This window comes from Hirundo rustica, chromosome 18, assembly GCF_015227805.2.
Source record: "Hirundo rustica isolate bHirRus1 chromosome 18, bHirRus1.pri.v3, whole genome shotgun sequence".
Taxonomy (NCBI): domain Eukaryota; kingdom Metazoa; phylum Chordata; class Aves; order Passeriformes; family Hirundinidae; genus Hirundo; species Hirundo rustica.
The window spans coordinates 11,837,089-11,856,559 of record NC_053467.1 but is presented as its reverse complement, the minus strand read 5'-3'; the positions used below and the strand labels follow the sequence as shown (position 1 = coordinate 11,856,559).

Sequence of the window (19,471 nt, the reverse complement as noted above, 5' to 3'; positions counted from 1 at the left end):
CCTGGTGAGGAGCGCGGGTTGTCTTTTTTCGTATCTAAATGAATTATTCAAAGCATAGCATTTTCCCTGTTTTTCCTCGGTTTTTAACTCCGAGGTCTGCAATATAAGGCCATTTCCAGGGAAATCCCCCTCTCTCAGAGGACCGGCACTCTGGTGACAACACGGATTTTTCTCCAGGATTTTTCTCGCAATTCCTGGAAACGTCCGGGCCCCTAAGGAGAGCGGCCGGCGGTAAACCTCGCGAGCAGCGGAGAGCAACCCGGCGCAGCCTCTGCAGCGCGGAGACTCCGACCCCCGGGAAACCCGCGCCGGCGGTCGGGGGCTGCCGGGGGGCCGGAACCGCCGCCTCCGGCCTGCAGTGACTCGGGCGCGCCCGGGGCCTCCACGTCCCCTCCCGTTCCCGGCAGCAGCATCCTCCGGCCGGGGGCGACCCGCCGCCGGCATCGGTCACCCGCGGAAGCTAAGCAGACCGGACGCCGGTGTCCGGGACCAAAAGACCCCTTCCCGCTGCGCCCTGGGAGCCGGGGCCAGGCCGGGGCGCGGGACCGCGGACCGTCCCCGGGACGGCGTGCGGGATCCCGTACGAGAGCGATCGGGGGCCTCGGGGCTGAGCTCCGCCGGTGAAGCGGCGGCGGCACGTCCCGGGGCGGGGCGGGCAGCGCCGCCGACGCGGAGCCGGGGAGGAGCTGCCGTCGGGGCTGTGGGGGGAGAGGGGCGGATCGGGGGGCGCGGCGCGGGCCTGGGGCGCCGCCACGGGGGCTGCCACGTGCGGGGTCTCGCGCTCGGGCGGCCCGACCGCCCCCCGCCCCGGCCCCGGAGAGAGGCCGCCCCGGGCCCCCGCCGCCCCGCGGGCCAGGCTGTCGGGCGCCGCCGCCACCGCCGCGGTCCCGGCGCCGGCAGGGGCGGCGATGGCGTCGCCGTCGAGCGCGGGGCGCGCCCCGACGGAGCGGCCCGCCGTGCCGGTGCGGAGCGGCGCGGCGCAGACCCCCCGCTCCCTCCGCCTCGCTCCGAGGGGGCGGAGGGCAGGGCAGGGCGGGGGCTGGCCGGCTGCTGCCCCACGCGGCGCCCGGGCTGGCGGCGCCCCCGGCGCGCTCCCGGCGCACTCCGTGCCCCTCTGTCATGCTCGCCGCCTGGGAGCGGGCGGCGGGCTCCTGTGCCGGCAGCCGCGCCGCCGAACCCGCGCCGCCGGCGCTGCCCTCTTCGCCCGCCGCCGACCCCCGTCCCCGCGGGTGGCGCGGCGGGGCGCGGCGGAGCGCAGGCGGCGCTGCCCGCCGCCGGGGACTGGCTGCCGCCGCGGCGAGCGGCGGGTGGCGGCGGGCGGCGATGGGCACGGCGGCGGTGCACCTCCTGCTGCTGTTGGGGCTGCTGCACGCCGGGCCCGGCGGCGAGGGCAGGAAGGGCTGGCGGCGGCGAGGCCCGGCGGTCCGCGAGCGCGGCGAGGCGGCGGCGGCGGCGGCGGCGGCGGCCGAGAGTTTCCCGCTGGACTTCACCGCCGTGGAGGGCAACATGGACAGCTTCATGGCGCAGGTCAAGAGCCTGGCGCAGTCGCTGTACCCCTGCTCGGCCCAGGCGCTGCCGCACGACCTGCGCCTGCACCTCCTGCACAACGCCTCGGTCACCTGCAACGACGGCAGCCCGGCCGGGTGAGTCCCCGCGCCGCGCCGGCCCCTCCGGGCGCCCCGGCGCTGCCCCGCGCCGCCGCCGCCGCTCCCCCCGGCCCCGAGGGCTGCGGCGCCACCGCGCGGCGGCGCGGGGCACCGGCGGCGACAGGTGCAGCGAGCGCCTCCCGGGCGGCGGCCCCGGCGCTTCCCCGGGCGGGCGCGAGCCAGCGCCGCCGCCGCCCCTGCGCTCCGCCCGCCGCCTCGGCGCGGCCCCGGCCCGACCGGCACCGGAGCGCTGCGGCCGGGCCCGGCTCCCGCTTAGGCGCTGCCCCTTGTCTGTGCCCGCAGCTACTACCTGAAGGAGTCCAAAGGCAGTCGGCGGTGGCTGCTGTTCCTGGAAGGTGAGCGCCGGCGCCCCCGACTTCCGCACCGGCGGCCACGAGCGGGGCGGCGACCCGAGGCTGCCCTCGGTGCCCCGGCCCCTGAGGGCCGCCGTCCCTCGCCCGCGAGCCCCCGGCCCTTCGGGGCGGCTGACCCGTGTCCCCTCGCCAGGAGGGTGGTACTGCTTCAACAGGGAGAACTGCGACACCCGCTACGACACCATGCGGCGGCTGATGAGCTCCCGGGAGTGGCCCGCGACCCGCGTGGGTGAGTCGCCCCTCCACCCCGTGGGGCAGCCCCGAGGGACTGGGACCGGGCTGAGGTAGCGCCTGCCGTCACCGCCCTGGAAGGTGACCGGTTGTTGCCTCGTGATGATCCCGTGCCGCGGGGATGGGCAGGCGTTTGGGTGCACGGGTATCGCCGGTAGTGAGTGCTTCTCTCTTTGCTCTCTTCTCATGCTGCAGCCTCTTGGGTACCCAAACCTCCGTCACTCATACAGATCGTCTGAGTGCGTTGGAATATACCTGCTGGGATTTGTCTTTTGGGGAGGTACTTAAATAGGCATCACAGTCTTTTCTGTACTACAAGAAGCTTCTAGACGGGCTTCATCTGTAGCATGAATCAAATTCAGAATGTCAAATCTGCCTTAGGGCAAATTTAGAAATGTTCCTTCCACTTCCCTTGCCAATGTTTTTCATCATGAATGTTTGTTTTCTGTGTGGTCAGAGGTCTTGCATGAGGCTCCTACGATTCCTCTGAAATCACAGACTGTCATCTGTATGTTTCTTGTTTCTTTTTGTCCATCTGCAGGAACTGGGATCCTGTCCTCTCAGCCAGAAGAAAATCCCCACTGGTGGAATGCAAACATGGTGTAAGGAGGGACAACGGAGGGAAATAGCTTTATACTTAAACAGCATATCCTGCCTTTTAGGCTAGCAAGAGTGTCACAGAGACAGGTTAAGACTAATACTTGGAAAAGGAAATTGTGTGTTTCCTCATTTGCTGCAGTTCAGCTCTCTAACACATAGTGCTGACAAGGTCAAGAAACTCAAGTTCAATCTCCTTGAAGTTGTGGGGTGATCTAATGAAGGACAGATAACTGGGGATAGCTTAGAGAGGCTTCTCAAAGAGCTGCAGTGGTGAATCCACCACTGTGGTGGGCTGATAGTGTGTTACACCTCTGACAATTTGAGAAGAATGCGGAGCAGCTCTCCTAGTTCAAAGAAGAGAAATGAGAGAGACCAGTTTATACTTGCATCTGTACAGAAGGGATGTTAATTTGTCTTCTGCAAAAGAGAGACATGGGAAGTTAATTCCTGCAAAAACCTCTAGTGATTGCAGTCAGCATTTACACTGCACTGACGAGAGTCTTCTCATTTTTCATGTGAAAAACTGAAGCATAGAGTTGCCCTGTGACAGGCCATCCACTGTGTTGGCAGAATAGCTGAGAGCAAAGTCATGCTCCATAGTTCTGTCCACTGAGCTTAGTGGTTCAATTAGATTGACAAAAGACATGTTATTTATTGATTTAACTCAGTAAAACTACTAGTGTTCAGGAGAAAATTCAAGACAATTACAGTTGTCACTTGGTGTGCAGTAAGGTAAGTCGTCAAACTGGACAGAAACTCTTCCCTTTTCCCCTGCCCAGGATTTAATTTTCTTCCAGTTAGGTGACCCCATCCTCGCCCTGTTGTGCGTGTCAGAGGCACAGCAGGACTCACACAGCTCTCTCTTACAGATTCATCCCATATTGCTCAAGTGATGTTTGGAGCGGTGCCTCTTCCAAGTCTGAGAAAAGTGAGTGTTGCTGATGGGCCGTTGCTGCTCCAGACATCACACATTAAAGGATGTGGCCAGGCTTCTGTGAAACCACGTGGACAAGAAACAGGCTGTTTCTTGCTGAAGGGCAGGAAAGAATATCAAGCTACTTCCAGATAAAACATCCTGATCTCTTTAGCTCGAGCTGTTTTGACATAGTTCAGAGCCACTGCTTGAAGAGATGTTACACTGATGCAGTATGCAAGGATTAGAGGACCAAAATTCCTTTTAGATGAATCTCCAGGTTCCAGCACGTAGCAAATTAATTGCTGTAGCTGAGCAACATGGACTGTTGCATGTAACTTTAGCATGGCCGACCAGAGAGGCAGAACTGTGAATTAGTGTCAAACTTTTATCAGGAGGATATGCGGCCTTGGGCAGGAGCCCTCGTGCGTCAAGCTAAAGCTGTCTGCAGGTTTCTTTGGGAAACAGCACAGTTCATCTTAATACATGCTGCATTGCCATCCACTGTCATTCTGGTGGCGTCACAGTAAGGGACCTTTTCACTTCATCTCATCTCCTTGCGATGAGATTTCCTGTGGAGTGCTTACACATCAGCAACCATGGGTTCTGGTGGTGCCAAGGAAGCAGCGTCTTTGTACGTGTAACATCTTGTGAAGCATTGATTCTCTGAATTGGCTTGATGAATTGGGAAAAGGGGAAAGCAGTAAATTGTAACTGAGATTCCAAGTGGTAGGAAGGTGTGTGTTTGTTCCTCCAGCACATTCCTTCTTGTTTTCCTTTTCCAAGTTTACTCATTTCTAAGCACTGTCATAAGAAGGTACTTGTGTAATTGAGTATTCAGTTCATTCGGTTCTCTTTCAGGGCAGCACATTTTGTACGAGGCAGGGGAGAATCTCTTGTTAGGTGTATTTCGTATAGGTGGATAGAATGAGCCTGAGTTTAGGTTCATAATCCCTTTGGAAAGTTCTTAAGCATTTTCGGAGAGGAAGTAAAAGTCTGAGCCTGGACAGGAAACAATTTTGTTGACACTGAGCTGTCTTCCAGATGAATATGCCTTCATGGGAGCACTGATCATACAGGAGGTTATAAAGGAGCTGCTGGGAAAAGGTCTGAGCACTGCAAAAGTATTGCTGCTAGCAGGGAGCAGGTAGGTATCCACAAGATTCTGTTTCGTGAAAACAGGAGATTTCCACGGTAGAAAGCTGTTAACAGAGATCTCAGCAGCTGAAACATTTCTTCTAGGAGTACAGTAACACTTAACACAGCAAACCCTGTATCTCTAGTCAGTTTTCTCATGTAAGTGGTACAACAGGGGGATGATACAATATTACTTCATCAGGTTCTGGTACAGATCCACTTAAGAGAAAACCCCCCAAATAACAAAGCTTTCTGTTCTTGCCTGTGCCAAGAATTCTGGTTCCTGTTGACCCACATCACAAGGCACACGCCTTCTGTGAATTGATTCAGGACACCAAAATAAAACCCAAACCTGCCTCAGACAGGTGCTCTGGATCATCCTGTGTTGCACAAAGCCCTGGTACACTCAGTATATTACACAGGAGTGTAATAGAGAAGTTGCTAAGAGTGAATTTGTCTCACTTCAGATTCTTTTCGTTTTTGAGCAGGCAACCCCCTTGGAAATGATACAGAGCACATGTATCTCCCAGGAAAACAAGTAACAACAGTGCTTTGTTTCTGAGCTACCAGATTATTACTCAGCACTGGCTTTATTTCTGAGCTTTGCAAATCAAGGAAATAATGTGGTGTCTACAAGTTTGTGGTGAATGGTTGGGTAGCTCTGCTGTGGGTAGATGAAGGTGTTTATAGCATGTCACTGCTGAGGAAGGTGTGTCTGCTAGCAAGGTCTGTCACACCTGTGTGTGCACCTCATGACTGCAGTGGTGATGTTTCTGTTGCAGTGCTGGAGGGACAGGAGTGCTCCTGAACGTGGATCGAGTGGCCGAGCAGCTGGAGGAGATGGGTTATCAAGGGATTCAGGTTCGAGGCTTGGCAGACTCTGGATGGTTCCTGGATAACAAACAGTATCGCAGAACCGACTGTATTGATACCATAACCTGTGCTCCAACAGAGGCCATCAGAAGAGGAATAAGGTAGAGTAAGATGCTCTAAACTACAGTACTGTAAGAGGTTAGAGTGTGGAAAAGATGTCCTCCTTTGCTGTGTTCCTTCATTTTGATACTTATGGAGTATTTATTGTCTACATCAGTGATTTTTCAATGATTTTTTTTTTTTTTTTTTTTTTTAAAGACAATAAAGTCTAAATGTGCAAAAGAATGTGTACAGTTGTAGATGCTCTAAAATGTGTTGGTGGGACAGTGCTGCCAAGAGAGCTGTTCTATCAGTTGAAATTCTAATCAGAACAGGAAGTAGGATATGGAGAGGATACATTGGTAGGATTGCCCTGTGCTTCCCATTCTGTTTCTGCTTTGTCTTCTAGATATTGGAATGGCATTGTTCCCGAACGCTGTAAGCTGCAGTTTAAAGAGGGAGAAGAATGGAATTGCTTTTTTGGATATAAGATTTACCCCACTCTTCGATGTAAGTACCAAAGGAAAGAGATCAAATGGATTGTATCTGTAACTAACTTGGAGCAATCCCTTTTCCAAATTTTTTGTCTTTCTAGGCCCAGTCTTTGTTGTCCAGTGGCTCTTCGATGAGGCCCAGCTTACTGTAGACAATGTACACCTAACTGGCCAGCCTGTTCAGGAGGGGCAGTGGCTCTACATCCAGAATTTAGGTAGAGAGCTGAGAAACACCTTGAAGGATGTGACGTAAGTGTTTAATTGAGAAAAACCTGGCACATTTGTTTCTAAGGGACATTTTTAGTGTCCTTGTGTTCTCAGATCTCTGCTGGAAAAGGAGTGTTGTAAATTTGGTAACTTAGTTCATCTATATCTTGCCTTATTTATTTTTGTGTAAAATTCCACCCTCTCCCTAGTCTGGATGGTTCCATTCAGCAGGACTTACTTTGTCCTTCAAGACAATCCATGTTTCTTTTTGTTCCTTTAGTGCGAGCTTTGCTCCAGCCTGTTTGTCCCACGAGATCATCACACGCAAGTAAGTTCTTGTGCAGATCCTGTGAGAGGTGAACGGGGATGAACCTGTCCTGGCAGCCTGACCCCTCTGATGTGATCTGTACGGTTTGTCTTTTCAGTCACTGGACTGACATCCAGGTGAAGGGGACATCATTACCCCGTGCCCTGCACTGTTGGGATCGGAGCCTCCATGAGAGCAACAAAAATGGGAAGGCTCCTCTGAAAGGCTGCCCAATTCACCTGATTGACAGCTGTCCGTGGCCTCACTGCAACCCCTCGTGCCCCACAATCAGGGACCAGTTCACAGGGCAGGAGATGAATGTGATCCAGTTCCTCATGCACATGGGTTTTGATGTTCAGAAGATGGCACAGCAGCAGGGCCTGGAGCCCAGTAAACTCCTGGGGATGCTCAGCAGTGGGAACTAGGGAGGGCTCATCAGAGGGGCAGAGATTAGATCAGGAGGAGAGAGACTGTCAGCCCTTCTCCCAAACTTCCTAATCTTCTTCCTTAATGTTCCTGCAGGCAGATACATGCTCATACCCGTGGCACACTCACACCTGTGCACTCACATGCTCCCACACTCTTGCACACTTACGGTGTGTCAAGAAAAAAAAAAAAAAAAAAAAAAAAAAAAAAAGAGGCAAGCAGCAATTTCTTGCTTACACTGTTTGGCTGGAACTTGTTCCCTCCTCCAAACTCCAGGGCTGTTTCAGCCGGACGCATCCTCTTCCTGCGTTACACAAGGCAATCAGATACAGGGAGTAGCAAAGCCATAAATAGCAGCGATGAGAACCTTCCCCAGATCTGGGACATCTTCCCTTGCCATGAATTTTACATCATAGACTTGTTACAAGTGGTGAAAAAAAGCAAGCACTGGATTTCTTCTGTCCAACTTGAAGTGAAGGAATGATTACATTACTTCCTGGAGGTTAGCATCTCATGCTGAGTCACAGTATACAGACCCAGGACATGTGCTAGGGATGGACACTCTTGTACTCAATTTATTTGTATTATTTTATAAAATGACTTTTTAATTACTTTTTTAAACTAAGCAAGAAATATAAAGGATATTGTAACATATTTTTTTTAAATAATGAAAAAACCTCTTGCTACTTTGGCAACATGGACATATTTATTTTAATATGTAAAACGCTATTTATAAGGGCTGACCAGAGAACTATACCTATGTCTTTGTAAAGTTGTATATGCTGCTCATTTGGATGGGTTATCTTGATGGTCACTTGTGCCTGGGAGAGGGCTATGGGTGGTGTTGACGTTTTGTATTAATTAGATTTCTGTGTTCCCCTTGCTGTGTGCCTTGTCATTGTTTCTCCGATGAAGAGGTTGTAATATAAGGTTTAAGTACAGAGACTTTCACCCAGCACCTGATGTTTGCAGACTTTCGCAGCATTTTTGGCTTGCCTGTGGTTCCCCAGGTAGTCCAAGGCATTGCACTCTAAGTGGAGGGAGGCCCCTCTTCCAGTGAGGGAAATGTTTGATCAGAGCATCAGAAGCCTTTGGAGCAGAAAAGGCGGAGAACACAAGACAAGCACCAACATATTTCTTTTCTAATCGTGTGGGAACACACCCAGCACAGCACAGAGAATCCCCTTTGACGGTAGTGGGAGGAGAACAAGGGAGGTATCGAGAATGCAAGACTGAGGTTGGAGAGGAGACGGTTCTTTGGTGGGAGCAGGTGGGCGGCTGGAGCGGAGCTTCACCCTGCGGCACAGTGCGGGGGCGTGGGGAGATCTGCACAAGGAGCACAGCTGCACGTCCCTGCTGCACCAGGGCCTGCGACCAGCCGTGTGTGCCTGCCCTTGTGCATGCGTGCATGTTGGCCACTGAGAATTAGGACCTGATTTGGGAAAAATTCCCTGTACTTTCAAGACAGACCTTGCCAGGTTAGAACAGTGGTGCTGCTTGTGAGATCCCTTGTTTTGGGTAAGTAAACCCAAAAAATTAACCAAACTGTAGCCCTTTGGTTCCTTTTCTTGGACTTCAGGAAAAGGCTGGCCGGACCACACGCAGACCACCACAAACATCTGTCCTGCTGTGCATGATGGGATTAACACAGGCTGAAGATAAACTAAAGAGAAAATGGTTGGTGCTCCCAGTGAAACTGAAAAACAGGAAAACATCAGTGGAGTCTGCCTATGATCAGTTTGGAGATTGCTGATGTCCTTTATGTTTTAATGACTTGGGTATAAAAGTAGAATTGTCCTGATTACGTTTTTAATCTGTTTTCTGCTGTGCAGAAGCCAGTGACAAAAAGGGCAAGACTGGAAGAATTCAGTGCCATGTGTTTGTATTCTGTGATCTTTTGGCTAGATAAGTTTCTTGATTTCTGGGGGAAAAGTGGCCGTGGTCTGTCTGGTGCACTGCTCCACCAGTGTGATTTCAGGGACCTTTGCCCTCTGCCAGCACTGACTCTGGTGCTGAGGGCTCTCCAGAGGGGCACCGCTTCCCATGGGAAAGCAGAAGCTGAGCAGCAGGACCAGCTCTGCTTTGAGCCCCAGCGTCACTCGTGGGGTGATGTGTCCTCAGGTGGGCTGTGACATGGAGTGTCCCTGTGCTTTCTGCTGGTCCCCGGGCAGATGGGAAGTGATGCACCACAGAGTGCCACAATGCAGAAGGTGACCCGCTGCCAATGAGACCTGCAAAACTGCCACAGGTGAAGGATGAAGAGAGTCAGGTAGAGCAAGATTTCGGGATGAGAACCTGTTCACCTGGAGTTCCTCGGCTCATTGTGATGTTAATTGTAAAACTTCCACACCAAATGAATGCAAGCTTTTGTACTTTTAGCACCGGAGGCCTTTCGAAGGAAAATGGAAGGCACTTGAGGTGAATGAAAGAGACACTGAGGTTACAAGATGGTGGCAAAGCTAAAGGTAGGCACATTTTATCATTATAGCCAAGAATATGTACTGTTCGCATGTGAGCCATTCCAGGAAATAAGTTTTTCTGCTTCCAGACTGGGATGAGTATGCAGGTGACGAGTCAGCAATGCTGCTGTGGGGTAAGGGAGGAATTTTTCTGCTATGTTGTGGTGAAAACATTCACCCATTCCCATTCTGAAGTTACATCAGAAATTTTGTTTGGACCTTTTAGAGATATATTTAAGAGACTTCTGCGTAGAGATGAAGTCTGGGGGGCACTTTATACCAGGAAAGGCTCACTGTGAAAGCTTTGATCTCACAGGAGGGAGAGTTTGGCACTATTTATCAAAATCTGTGCTCCAAAAGAGAGCTAAGAATATTAAAGCAATTTTTTTAACACTTGTATTCAGTTATTGCATTCAGAGATACAAGAAAGACTGATTTCCACATAAGCTAAGAGAGATGGGTAAGGCTTTAAGGAAATGTTGAGGATGGATGCTGTCAACCTTCACAGCCACAAGCTGTCACACAAAGCACAGCAGGTGAATGTATCACTGCTCTAGAGAAACTGCAGCAAAGTGAGTCAGCTTTTATTCAGCCTCTGGCCTAAATCCTTTCTTTTATAGGCTTTGTGCTGCCTTTGGGCTTGTGCCCCCTCTCAGGGGCTCTTGGGTGTGCAGGACTGAGCTCTTGTTCCTGCAGCACGGCTGGATCACAGCCCACTGCAACAGCTAGACACATCCCCTCAGCATGGAGGGTTGTGTGGAGAGCAGAGGCAGCCCAGTGACCCCAGAGTTTCTAGAAGAACAGCAGAAGGATAATCAAGAGCCTTTGATGGAGCTTGCAGCTTCAGTGTTAAATAACACCCGCTCCCAACAGCTGAGTGGGGGCAGGACTCATTCCAGAACTATTAATAAAGCCCCTATTTATACTCCAGGTTCCTGTGAACGGTGCAGCAGAAAGCTACAGCTGCAGAGCTAAAATGGAATAAATGTCAGCCTAGAGGGAAAAGTACCATCCAGTGGGAAAAGAGACAGCCAAAAAGGACAGCACAGGGGCAAGTTTCAGACCTGAGAAAGCAGAGAGCAAACAGCAGCACCCTGAGCTTACAGCCAGTGGGCAGAGCCAGCCAGTCACCTCCCTGCAGCCGCAGGTCTGTGCAGAGAGCTGCCAGAGATGCAGCGTCAGAGGCAGCTCCCACTGATGCCAGCAGAGACCGGCAGGATTTGGGCTGCGGCTCCACTGAGTTGGGACCAGGTGTGACTCAGGGCAAAGGTGCAAGATCCAGAAAGGACGTTTGAGGAAGCTTTGAGTGCATTGTCTGCTGGACTGGAAAGACAATGGAGAGCACGGGAGGGCCATATCTGAACACAGCTGCCGTGACTTCCCCTGTAGGAATAGCTCGATTGCTGCAGATGACCTTCGGATGTACCACGTTCAGCCTGGTTGCCCACCAAGGGGGGTTCAGTGCTGCGTACGGCACCTTCTGCATGTTTGTCTGGACCTTCTGCTTTGCCGTCACCGTGTTCATCATGGCCTGTGAGTTCACACACCTGCACAGCTGCCTGAGCCTCTCCTGGGGAAACTTCACTGCTGCTTTTGCCATGCTTGCCACGCTCATGTCCATCACGGCTGCAGTGATCTACCCGCTCTACTTTGTCCAGGTGGGCTGTTACCCCATCGGCTGTGAGGTGAGAGATTTCCGCATCGCAGCCAGCGTCTTCGCGGGCCTTCTGTTTGTCACGTACGCCGCTGAAGTGTTCTTAACCAGGGCAAAATCGGGACAAGTCACCAGCTACATGGCTACTATCTCTGGGCTCTTAAAAATTGTTCAGGCCTTTGTGGCCTGCATCATCTTTGGGGCACTGGTGAACGACAGCCAATATGGTAAATACGTGGCGACGCAGTGGTGTGTGGCTGTCTACAGCTTTTGCTTTGTGGTGACAGTGGTGGTAGTGGCCTTCAGTGTCACAGGTAAGACTGCCTTGCTATGGTTCCCTTTTGAGCGCTCTGTAGTCATCTACACCTTTGGGGCCGTGCTGCTCTACGCAAGTGCTGCGGTCATCTGGCCAGTGTTCTGCTTTGACAGCAAGTACGGCTCCCCGCGACGCCCTGGCCTCTGTGCCAAGGGCAAGTGCCCCTGGGACAGCCAGCTGGTGATTGCCATCTTCACCTATGTCAACCTGCTGCTCTATGTCTTGGACCTGGCGTACTCCCAGCGCATCCGCTTCGTCTCACACCTCTGACTTGTGGGTCGGCCTCTGTGGGGACATCTCAGTGCTGTGAACCACTGCAGATGCTGGGGGACGGGACAAGGAGCAGAGGGGTGCTGGGCAGGCACGCACACAACACCATCACCCAAACTTCAAGGTGAGAACTGACTACAATAAGGAATTAATGACCTGGAGCAGGTGGGCTGCAGCTGATGCGAAGCGCAGCCCAACTCCCCCATGGTTCTGCCTCACCTGCCTGGTGCCAGTGCAAAGGAATGACACAGCTCCAGTGCATCTGCAGACAGCAGGAATGCTTGTAGCCACAGCAGCGGGGCTGCAGGCTGCCACGTTACAGAGCCAAATATTAGGAAAGACACCAAGGATTTTGAAGCTGTTAACCCGTGCTTAACAGTAACCAAGTGACTACTCAGGAAGTGGAAAAGTTAAAAGCTGCGTGAAGGAACACGAGTTCAGGACATGAAAATCAATCCCTTGGAGTTTGGGTTAGTTTGGACTATACTGTGAGACGTGGAATGCCTACAAGTGTGGGCAGTTCCAGTCTGGGTGTTTCTGAGAAGAACATCATAGCCATAACAGTATTTTGAAGGTTGCCAGTCTTTTCCCTTCTTCTCCTTCGCTGACTAGCGCAGAATAGGAATATTCTCAAGGTCACACCTTGGAGGAGGCCTCTTTCATTTAATATTCCTATTTAGCAAACACTGAGTCATTACAAAAATGAAGCTTTGTGAAGTTGGGGCTCTACTGCTGAGAATCAGGTTGCAGAGCAGAGCCAACCTGCAAAGTGACTGTGTGTGACCTGCCATCCTCACTGGAGCAGCACAGAAAACACCTTGGCACGTGCGCTGTCTTGATTCATGGGCCACCATTTCTTTACACTGTGGTCGAGGTTTTTTTCTCTGGAGGCTTGAAGATAAATTCTGGGAGCATGGGAGAGGGGAGGCAGAGACTAATTGATCTCACAGTGCTGCACAAGAGACCAAACCAGGCGGGGAGGGGGCACGGACAGGACAGGACATGACAGAACTTGCACACGGCAGCACAGGCGCAAGATTCCTGAGCACGCTGCATCACTGAGTAGCTGAATTTCTCACACCCATTCCTGACAAAACACCCGCTTTAAAGTTCCACACTTTCTCAGCTCAGATTTCAGGCCCCATAGGAATCTTCATTTGTTCCAGGGAGAAGCCAGAGTGTCCAAGTGCTTGTGCAGCACATGCAGACTTGAGTGCTTTGATTACAATCTCCAGTAGCTGCCTGTCAGAAGCAAGATTTATTTTTTACCAAAACAAAATAAAGCTGAATGGCAGATGTATGCTTACATCTCCTGAGATCCGTGTGCTATCGCCCTCTTCTCCACACATTCATTGCAGCAAACACCGCCGTTTCTGCATGACAGCAGAGCTCAATTTATTTTGATGTACAAAGCCTGAACACAGGCCCAAAAAAGAACAGACACCACACAGCAAGATCTCAGAGTGGATTATTTGCAGCAGAATGACTCAGTAATAAGGAAGGAAAGTTAATTTTCATCACGGCTTTGCGTGGGGTTTGAAAAGCAAAGGGAAAACTTGTTGGGACAGATTATGTTGAATAATTCTGAGCAAGAACCAGCCCTTAGCAGTGGGGAGCACTAGCCAGGAAATGGGATAAGAATTGGGATCCAGCACAAAGGAACAGCCTTCCAAAGGGTTGTTCTTGTCTGCGAGTTCCAGTGAAGGGCAGGGAATCTGGAAGATGTGGTCCAAAAGGAGGCTGGTAGGGCAAGACCCAAGGCTATCTGCTACAGATATAAACCAGGAGCTTTGTTTCTTTCTTCAAACAAATGATGGGTTGTCCAAGTACAAAATGCTGACTCGGAAAAGGAAATCCACTTGTGTTGGAGGAGTCAGTTTACAAGAGCCACTGTGTACAAAGGGACCTTGAGCATTTATGATGTATTCCTGTTAAACCTATCAATATGGACAAATTAAGCTGCGTCACACTTGAAAATTACTTGTTGTTGTTACAGATCACTAAAAACCAAACAGGTGCCTGTGAAGGACCATGGCTTTTGTTATAAAATTCAATCCAGTGACCCAAGGAACATTGCTTGAGAAAAGCCCCACCCTGAAGGCTCTGGTGTGGCTCGGGGAGGCTGGGGGTGCTAGGGAAGGGGATTAGCAAAGGCAAGAGCCCACAGGAGGGGGAGTGCTTGTCCCCAGAGGTGACAGAACCAGGCAATGGCAGCTGTTGGAAAGCTCCTTGGCTGATAGCGTGTGGCTGAGCCAGGCACTGCTGGCTTCCTGCTGGGAAGATTTGCACCAAGTAGGATCAAGAGCAGAAACATGGTAAAATCTGGCTATGCCATGAGTCGATGCAATTTACAATGAGCCAGGGTCAAAGGGCCAGAGAGAAACTGATACTTGGGAAACAATGAGGGCAAAATTGAGTGCCTTTGCAATAAAGGGAAAGAGAATTTATCATGGAAATCATGATCCCACTGACTGGAGGACTGGAAACACAAATCATTGCCAAGAACAGTGTGTTCAGATTTAGCTTTCTCATCTGCCAGCCAATGAGCAAAAAATGTGAACATGGTCAAAATGGCAAAAAAAGATTGTGTGGACAATCTTCTCTTTTAGGAGAAAAAAAAAATAAAAAAAAAAATAAAAAATCAAAACCTCATGCTTCAGTGGTTAAAACATTCCCCAACCATTGGAAACTATGAGATTGCCCAATCCAAGACAGAGAACATCTGATATTTGCTCAGCAGGATTTACCAACCAGCTCTGTCATGATTCAGCTCACCAAAACCCCTTCATTTCCAGAGTGTATCTACACCCTTAATTAATAGATGATCATCACCATGAACCAGGTTTCCCCAGCCACCAACCACTCCCAACCTCTTTTGGTAAACTAATGTTAGGATGCATGTGTGTTCAGTAATTATGGACTTCTGGCTGCAGCCAATCTAGACAGTACCCAGAGGATTCCAGCATGGATAGATTCAAACTGGAATTGTTAATGGGTTTGGTTTTTTTCTCCCTCTTTTCTGGAAGCCGGGGTTCAGTATCCCCAAAAGATCAGCATTTAGGAACATCCATCAACAGAAAAAACACTGAGATTTATTTCTGTCAATAAAGGAGCAAGAGAAAAATAAAAATGAAAACAGCGGAGTAAGATAATACTTAGGGGAAAAAAAAAATCACTGTCTGCTGCCTGAGTTTTACAGGAACACTCGAGGCCGGCCGGGTCTCTCCAGAGCCCGGGGCCCGCAAGGCTCTGCTGGAGGCCACCCCCCGCTGCTCGGGGCACGGCGGGAGGCCGCACTGCGTCCGGACCCGGATGGGCGACGGAAACTCCCTCCCCGTTCATGTGCAGGGAAATCCCTCGGGAAACCTACGGGCAATTCCCAGAGCACGAGGTGCCGCCGCTCCGGGACCGCAGGGTCGCGGATGGGCCCGCCCGGGGAGGCGGCACCGGGCACCGGTGCGTCCCGGGCCGGCCGAGGCGGAGGGGCGGCGGGGAGTGGGAGACCAGAGCAGAGCAAGCACACGGAGACCCAGAGGCCCTTCTGGCGCCCGCTGTGCTCTGACCCCGCGGAGAGCGGGACTCCGCGGGGAGGGTGCCCGGGGACAGCCGGGCCCATGGAGGGCGGTGCTGGCGCTGGCCGGGAGCGGCTGCCGGCACTGCTCGGGGACAGCCGGGCCCATGGAGGGCGGTGCTGGCCGCTGACCGGGAGCGGCTGCCGGCACTGCCCGGGGACAGCCGGGCCCATGGAGGGCGGTGCCGGTGCTGGTGCTGACCGGGAGCGCCCGGCCCGGCCCTCAGGGCTCACGCGGGAGCACGGCGCCGCCTGGCGGCGCGGGACGGCACGGCCGGCGGCCCCGCAGGCGGCGAATGATGCAACACTGGGCACCGGTTGCCCCAATCGCTGGCGAGCGCCGGGCCGCCGGCCCCGCCCCGTTCCGCTGAGTGGCGGAACGCCGGCGCTGCCCCGCCCCGCCGCCCGCCGATTGGCTGCGCGCCCACGTCCCGCCGCGCGGCCTCGCCTCCGTGCGCGCGCGGCCACGTGTACGGCGGCGGGGCCGGGTCCGGCGTTGTCGGGTCCGGCGTTGTCGGGTCTGGCGTTGTCGCTCGGCACCGGGCATGAGTGTGGGGTTCATCGGCGCGGGGCAGCTCGCCTTCGCCCTGGCCCGCGGCTTCACGGCGGCAGGTGGGCGTGGGGCAGTTCGCCTTAGCCCTGGCCCGGGGCTTCATGGGGGCAGGCGGGCACGGGGCGGATGGTGCCGATCGCTCGGGCTGACGCGCGGTGTCGTTCGCAGGGGTCCTGGCCGCGCACAAGATCACGGCGAGCTCCCCGGACACTGAGCTGCCCACCGTGAGCGGGCTGCGGGTGAGTGCGGCAGGGTAGCGGGGACCGGGTGACGGCGCTCCCGTCCCGGGCCTGAGCGGTTCCGTTTCTCCCCAAACCGGTGCAGAAGATGGGAGTGAACTTCACGGTGAGCAACAAGGACACGGTGAAGAGCAGCGATGTCCTCTTCCTGGCCGTGAAGCCACCCATCATCCCCTTCATCCTGGAGGAGGTGGGCCCCGACATCGAGGCCCGGCACATCGTGGTCTCCTGCGCGGCTGGTGTCACCATCAGCTCCATCGAGAAGGTGAGAGGGGACCGGGCCGTGCAAGGCCATCCATGAGCTGGTTCCACTTCTCTGACACCGAGGAGCCGATGCAAGGGACAGACGTTACTTGTGCTACTCAGGACTAAAGTCACACAGCAGCAGCCAGCTTGTTTTCGGTCACCTTTGCCTGTCTTCATCAGCAAATGCTGTTAGAGGTTTTATCCAGCTCTCCCCTCACATGAGTCACTGTCCGATCATGTTTCTTTTAACAGCAGTGGGTCATCTCCCCTGAGTTTCTGCAGATTTTATGCTAAATGTCTGCAGGAGCTGTTTTGGAGATCTGTGGGTTGGTGTAGGATTGAGGCCTGTGGGATGCTGCTTCCAGCCTGGCTTTGCCCAGCTCTTGCTTTGCTGGTACTGACAGAGGCTTGACATTCACGGATGGGCTGCTGTGGTTCACAGCAGGGCATTTGAGATACACAGGTCTCTCTTTTCCTTCTGCTTGTGTTCTTGCCCCTGGGCGGGGGTGGGGGTCCTTTCCTGCACAGCCCATTGATGAAAAAATATGCACTAAAGGTCATTTTTCTCCCTTCTTTCCTTTTTTCTTACTTTCTCTCTTCAACGATTTTCTTCCCTAAGAAACTCTCTACCTTCTGCCCCACGCCAAAAGTGATCAGGTGCATGACCAACACCCCTGTGATAGTCCGGGAAGGTGCTACAGTCTATGCCACTGGAACTCATGCGGATGTGGAAGATGGGAAGCTTTTGGAACAGCTGATGGCCAGTGTGGGCTTCTGCACAGAGGTGGAAGAGGACCTCATCGATGCTGTAACAGGGCTCAGTGGCAGTGGCCCTGCGTATGTATGTGCTGTTTCCTCAGCTAGTGGCAGTCTTAGAGAGAGTAGTTGGCTTTGCCTGCCATAACTGCTGTGGAACTTCAGCTTGTCTTTTATTTTTTTTTTTTCCCCATCAGCCACATTTGCAATGGGACATGTATTCCAGGTGTCCAGTTTGGGACAGCGGGAAAATATTTTTACCAGTCAGATGAGTCGGAACAGCCAGTGTGCAGTGTCCATGTGTCCATGTTGCAAAACTTGGGCCTGTAGTTTGCGTGATGCAGAAGCTGAATTTCTCCTATTCCTCCCACTCCTGAGCTGGAAATAGTGGGAGGGAAGCCTGGCATGGCATTCATGAAGGAAAGGGGGAGGCTTTTGTCAAGTCTGTACGTGATAGAAGTCACAGAACAGTCCTGAAGCCCTGGATTCTCTCCTCCCTGAGACTTACCAGTCCTGGAGCAGTCTTTCAGTCACCTTCTTCCTCTCTCTGGTCTCAGGCATTCACCGCCCTGGATGCTCTTGCAGATGGAGGAGTAAAGATGGGCCTTCCCCGCAGGCTGGCCGTTCGCCTTGGAGCACAGGCTTTGCTGGTCAGTATTACCTCCTGCATAACAAATCTGAGTCTGTGCCTGCTCTGTGCAGAGGAATCTACACATCAACGCTTGAAATGATCTTGGTCCTCTCACAGAATCTACTTTAAAGAATGTGTTTGGTTTGAATGCACACAGGTGGGGAGCTGTAGGAAGTGTCTGCAGAAATCTGCTGGCCCTGGTGGTTGTGTGGGGGCTGGGGCCTGGGAAACTGCTCCTTTGCAGGCTTTGTTAGCTCTGAAAAGTGTTTTGGCAGCCTGCAGGAATCCAGGTTTGCCTGTTGTGAGTGTTGGTGCTATTCTGTGCAGTGGAGAACAGGAGTGTGTGACAGTGGCTTCCTCAGCCAGAGCTCTGGCAAGTGTTTTCCTTGTTACAGGGTGCTGCCAAAATGCTGTTAGAATCTGAGCAGCATCCTGGTCAGCTGAAGGACAATGTCTGCTCACCTGGGGGAGCCACCATCCATGCCCTGCACTTCCTGGAGAGTGGTGGCTTTCGCTCACTCCTCATCAATGCTGTGGAGGCTTCCTGTATCCGGACAAGGTGGGCACCTAGAAGTCCTAAAGAGCTTGCAAGACTTGGCCCCTCCTCTCCCCATCTTCATTTTTTCTTTGTCTTCCTCTCTCACTACCGCATTGTAGGGAGCTGCAGCATTTGGCAGACCAAGAGAAGATTTCCCCAGCAGCCATAAAGAAAACTTTGCTGGACAAGGTGAAGCTAGAATCTCCTTCCCTGTCTGTGGCATCTGCTAGCAAAGTCAGTCTGTTCACCAACAAGAGCAAGAAGAACTGACCAGACTGCTGTATTCTGGCAGTGCTGAATGTCAATGTCCTGGTTGCAGCCAGGACAGGGTTAATTTTTGCAGTAGCCAGGAGTGGTGTGGCCAGGACCCTGGTTATTCTACACATCATGCTCATGGGCAAAGGGAAGGGGGGGGTTGTGGCAGGGGAGAGGGGCTGAAGGGGGGTGGGAGAAGAGGTCCCTTCTGGTTGGTTGCATGAAGTGAGCAAGTGGTGGGAGTAATATCATGTTACGCGTGGTGAGCAATCGCGTGTGACTCCTTCGCCTCTCTTCTACACTCTTTTTAATATTGTTGCTGTTATTTGTTTTCTTATCTTATTACTGTTTCCAGTAAATTGTTTATAGCAAACCATGATCGTTATCTTTTGTGTCACCAGTTTTGCTCTCCAGCCCACCACAGGGGAAAGGGACAAGAAGGGAGTAAGTGAGCAGCATGTGGTTTTGAGTATTTTAGTGGGAATGCTAATATGGGGAATACCATTCCTAAGCCACAACCATTAGTGTTCTCTGTATTATTTCTATTCTGTCCAAGGAAAAACGCTCACTCTGCATATTGGTGTTCCCTGTACCAGGCTTGTGGCTTGCAGCAGCTGTGGGGCAGTGCCGTAGCAGAGAGTCTTTAACCTGTAGCGGTGTTGGTGTGAGCTGTCCCTGGCACTGCTGTTTCCTTGGGCAGGGGTGATACTCTCATCAGAGCTTTGTCAAGGAAATA

At 52.8% G+C, this 19,471-nt stretch overlaps 4 protein-coding genes across 4 annotated transcripts in view; 3 read left to right on the top strand and 1 right to left on the bottom strand.

Moving 5' to 3' along the window:
- Positions 1-1,990, bottom strand: part of ASPSCR1 (ASPSCR1 tether for SLC2A4, UBX domain containing) — a 40,119-nt gene extending 38,129 nt beyond the window's left edge. The window contains exon 1 of the mRNA XM_040081504.2: positions 1,957-1,990. The gene's annotated coding sequence lies outside the window, so the exon portion shown is untranslated. The remainder of the gene's footprint in view (positions 1-1,956) is intronic.
- NOTUM (notum, palmitoleoyl-protein carboxylesterase) lies at positions 1,309-8,131 on the top strand. The gene is made up of 11 exons (XM_040081505.2): positions 1,309-1,643; positions 1,950-2,002; positions 2,154-2,249; positions 2,793-2,853; positions 3,721-3,779; positions 4,809-4,911; positions 5,684-5,875; positions 6,223-6,323; positions 6,409-6,556; positions 6,795-6,842; positions 6,940-8,131. The coding sequence occupies exons 1-11, from the start codon at positions 1,324-1,326 to the stop codon at positions 7,244-7,246; spliced, it is 1,488 nt and encodes a 495-aa protein (XP_039937439.1). The 5' UTR covers positions 1,309-1,323; the 3' UTR covers positions 7,247-8,131.
- Positions 8,132-10,674: 2,543 nt separating this feature from the next.
- Positions 10,675-15,002, top strand: MYADML2 (myeloid associated differentiation marker like 2). The gene has a single exon (XM_040081515.2). The coding sequence runs from the start codon at positions 11,041-11,043 to the stop codon at positions 11,944-11,946; it is 906 nt and encodes a 301-aa protein (XP_039937449.1). The 5' UTR covers positions 10,675-11,040; the 3' UTR covers positions 11,947-15,002.
- A 993-nt stretch (positions 15,003-15,995) lies between these two features.
- On the top strand, positions 15,996-19,123 carry PYCR1 (pyrroline-5-carboxylate reductase 1). Its single transcript, XM_040081514.2, has 7 exons — positions 15,996-16,129; positions 16,239-16,309; positions 16,395-16,574; positions 17,175-17,396; positions 17,869-17,961; positions 18,338-18,501; positions 18,600-19,123. The coding sequence occupies exons 1-7, from the start codon at positions 16,063-16,065 to the stop codon at positions 18,748-18,750; spliced, it is 948 nt and encodes a 315-aa protein (XP_039937448.1). The 5' UTR covers positions 15,996-16,062; the 3' UTR covers positions 18,751-19,123.
- The last annotated feature ends 348 nt before the right edge of the window (positions 19,124-19,471 follow it).

Bases quoted from the DNA above. Each gene is read 5' to 3' on its own strand.
- NOTUM (XM_040081505.2), top strand. From the start codon at position 1,324: ATGGGCACGGCGGCGGTGCACCTCCTGCTGCTGTTGGGGCTGCTGCAC. The intron at 2,003-2,153 runs GTGAGCGCCGGC...TCCCCTCGCCAG, and splicing joins GTGGCTGCTGTTCCTGGAAG to GAGGGTGGTACTGCTTCAAC. The intron at 2,854-3,720 runs GTAAGGAGGGAC...TCTCTCTTACAG, and splicing joins TGGTGGAATGCAAACATGGT to ATTCATCCCATATTGCTCAA.
- MYADML2 (XM_040081515.2), top strand. From the start codon at position 11,041: ATGGAGAGCACGGGAGGGCCATATCTGAACACAGCTGCCGTGACTTCC.
- PYCR1 (XM_040081514.2), top strand. From the start codon at position 16,063: ATGAGTGTGGGGTTCATCGGCGCGGGGCAGCTCGCCTTCGCCCTGGCC. The intron at 17,962-18,337 runs GTCAGTATTACC...TCCTTGTTACAG, and splicing joins TTGGAGCACAGGCTTTGCTG to GGTGCTGCCAAAATGCTGTT. The intron at 18,502-18,599 runs GTGGGCACCTAG...ACCGCATTGTAG, and splicing joins GCTTCCTGTATCCGGACAAG to GGAGCTGCAGCATTTGGCAG.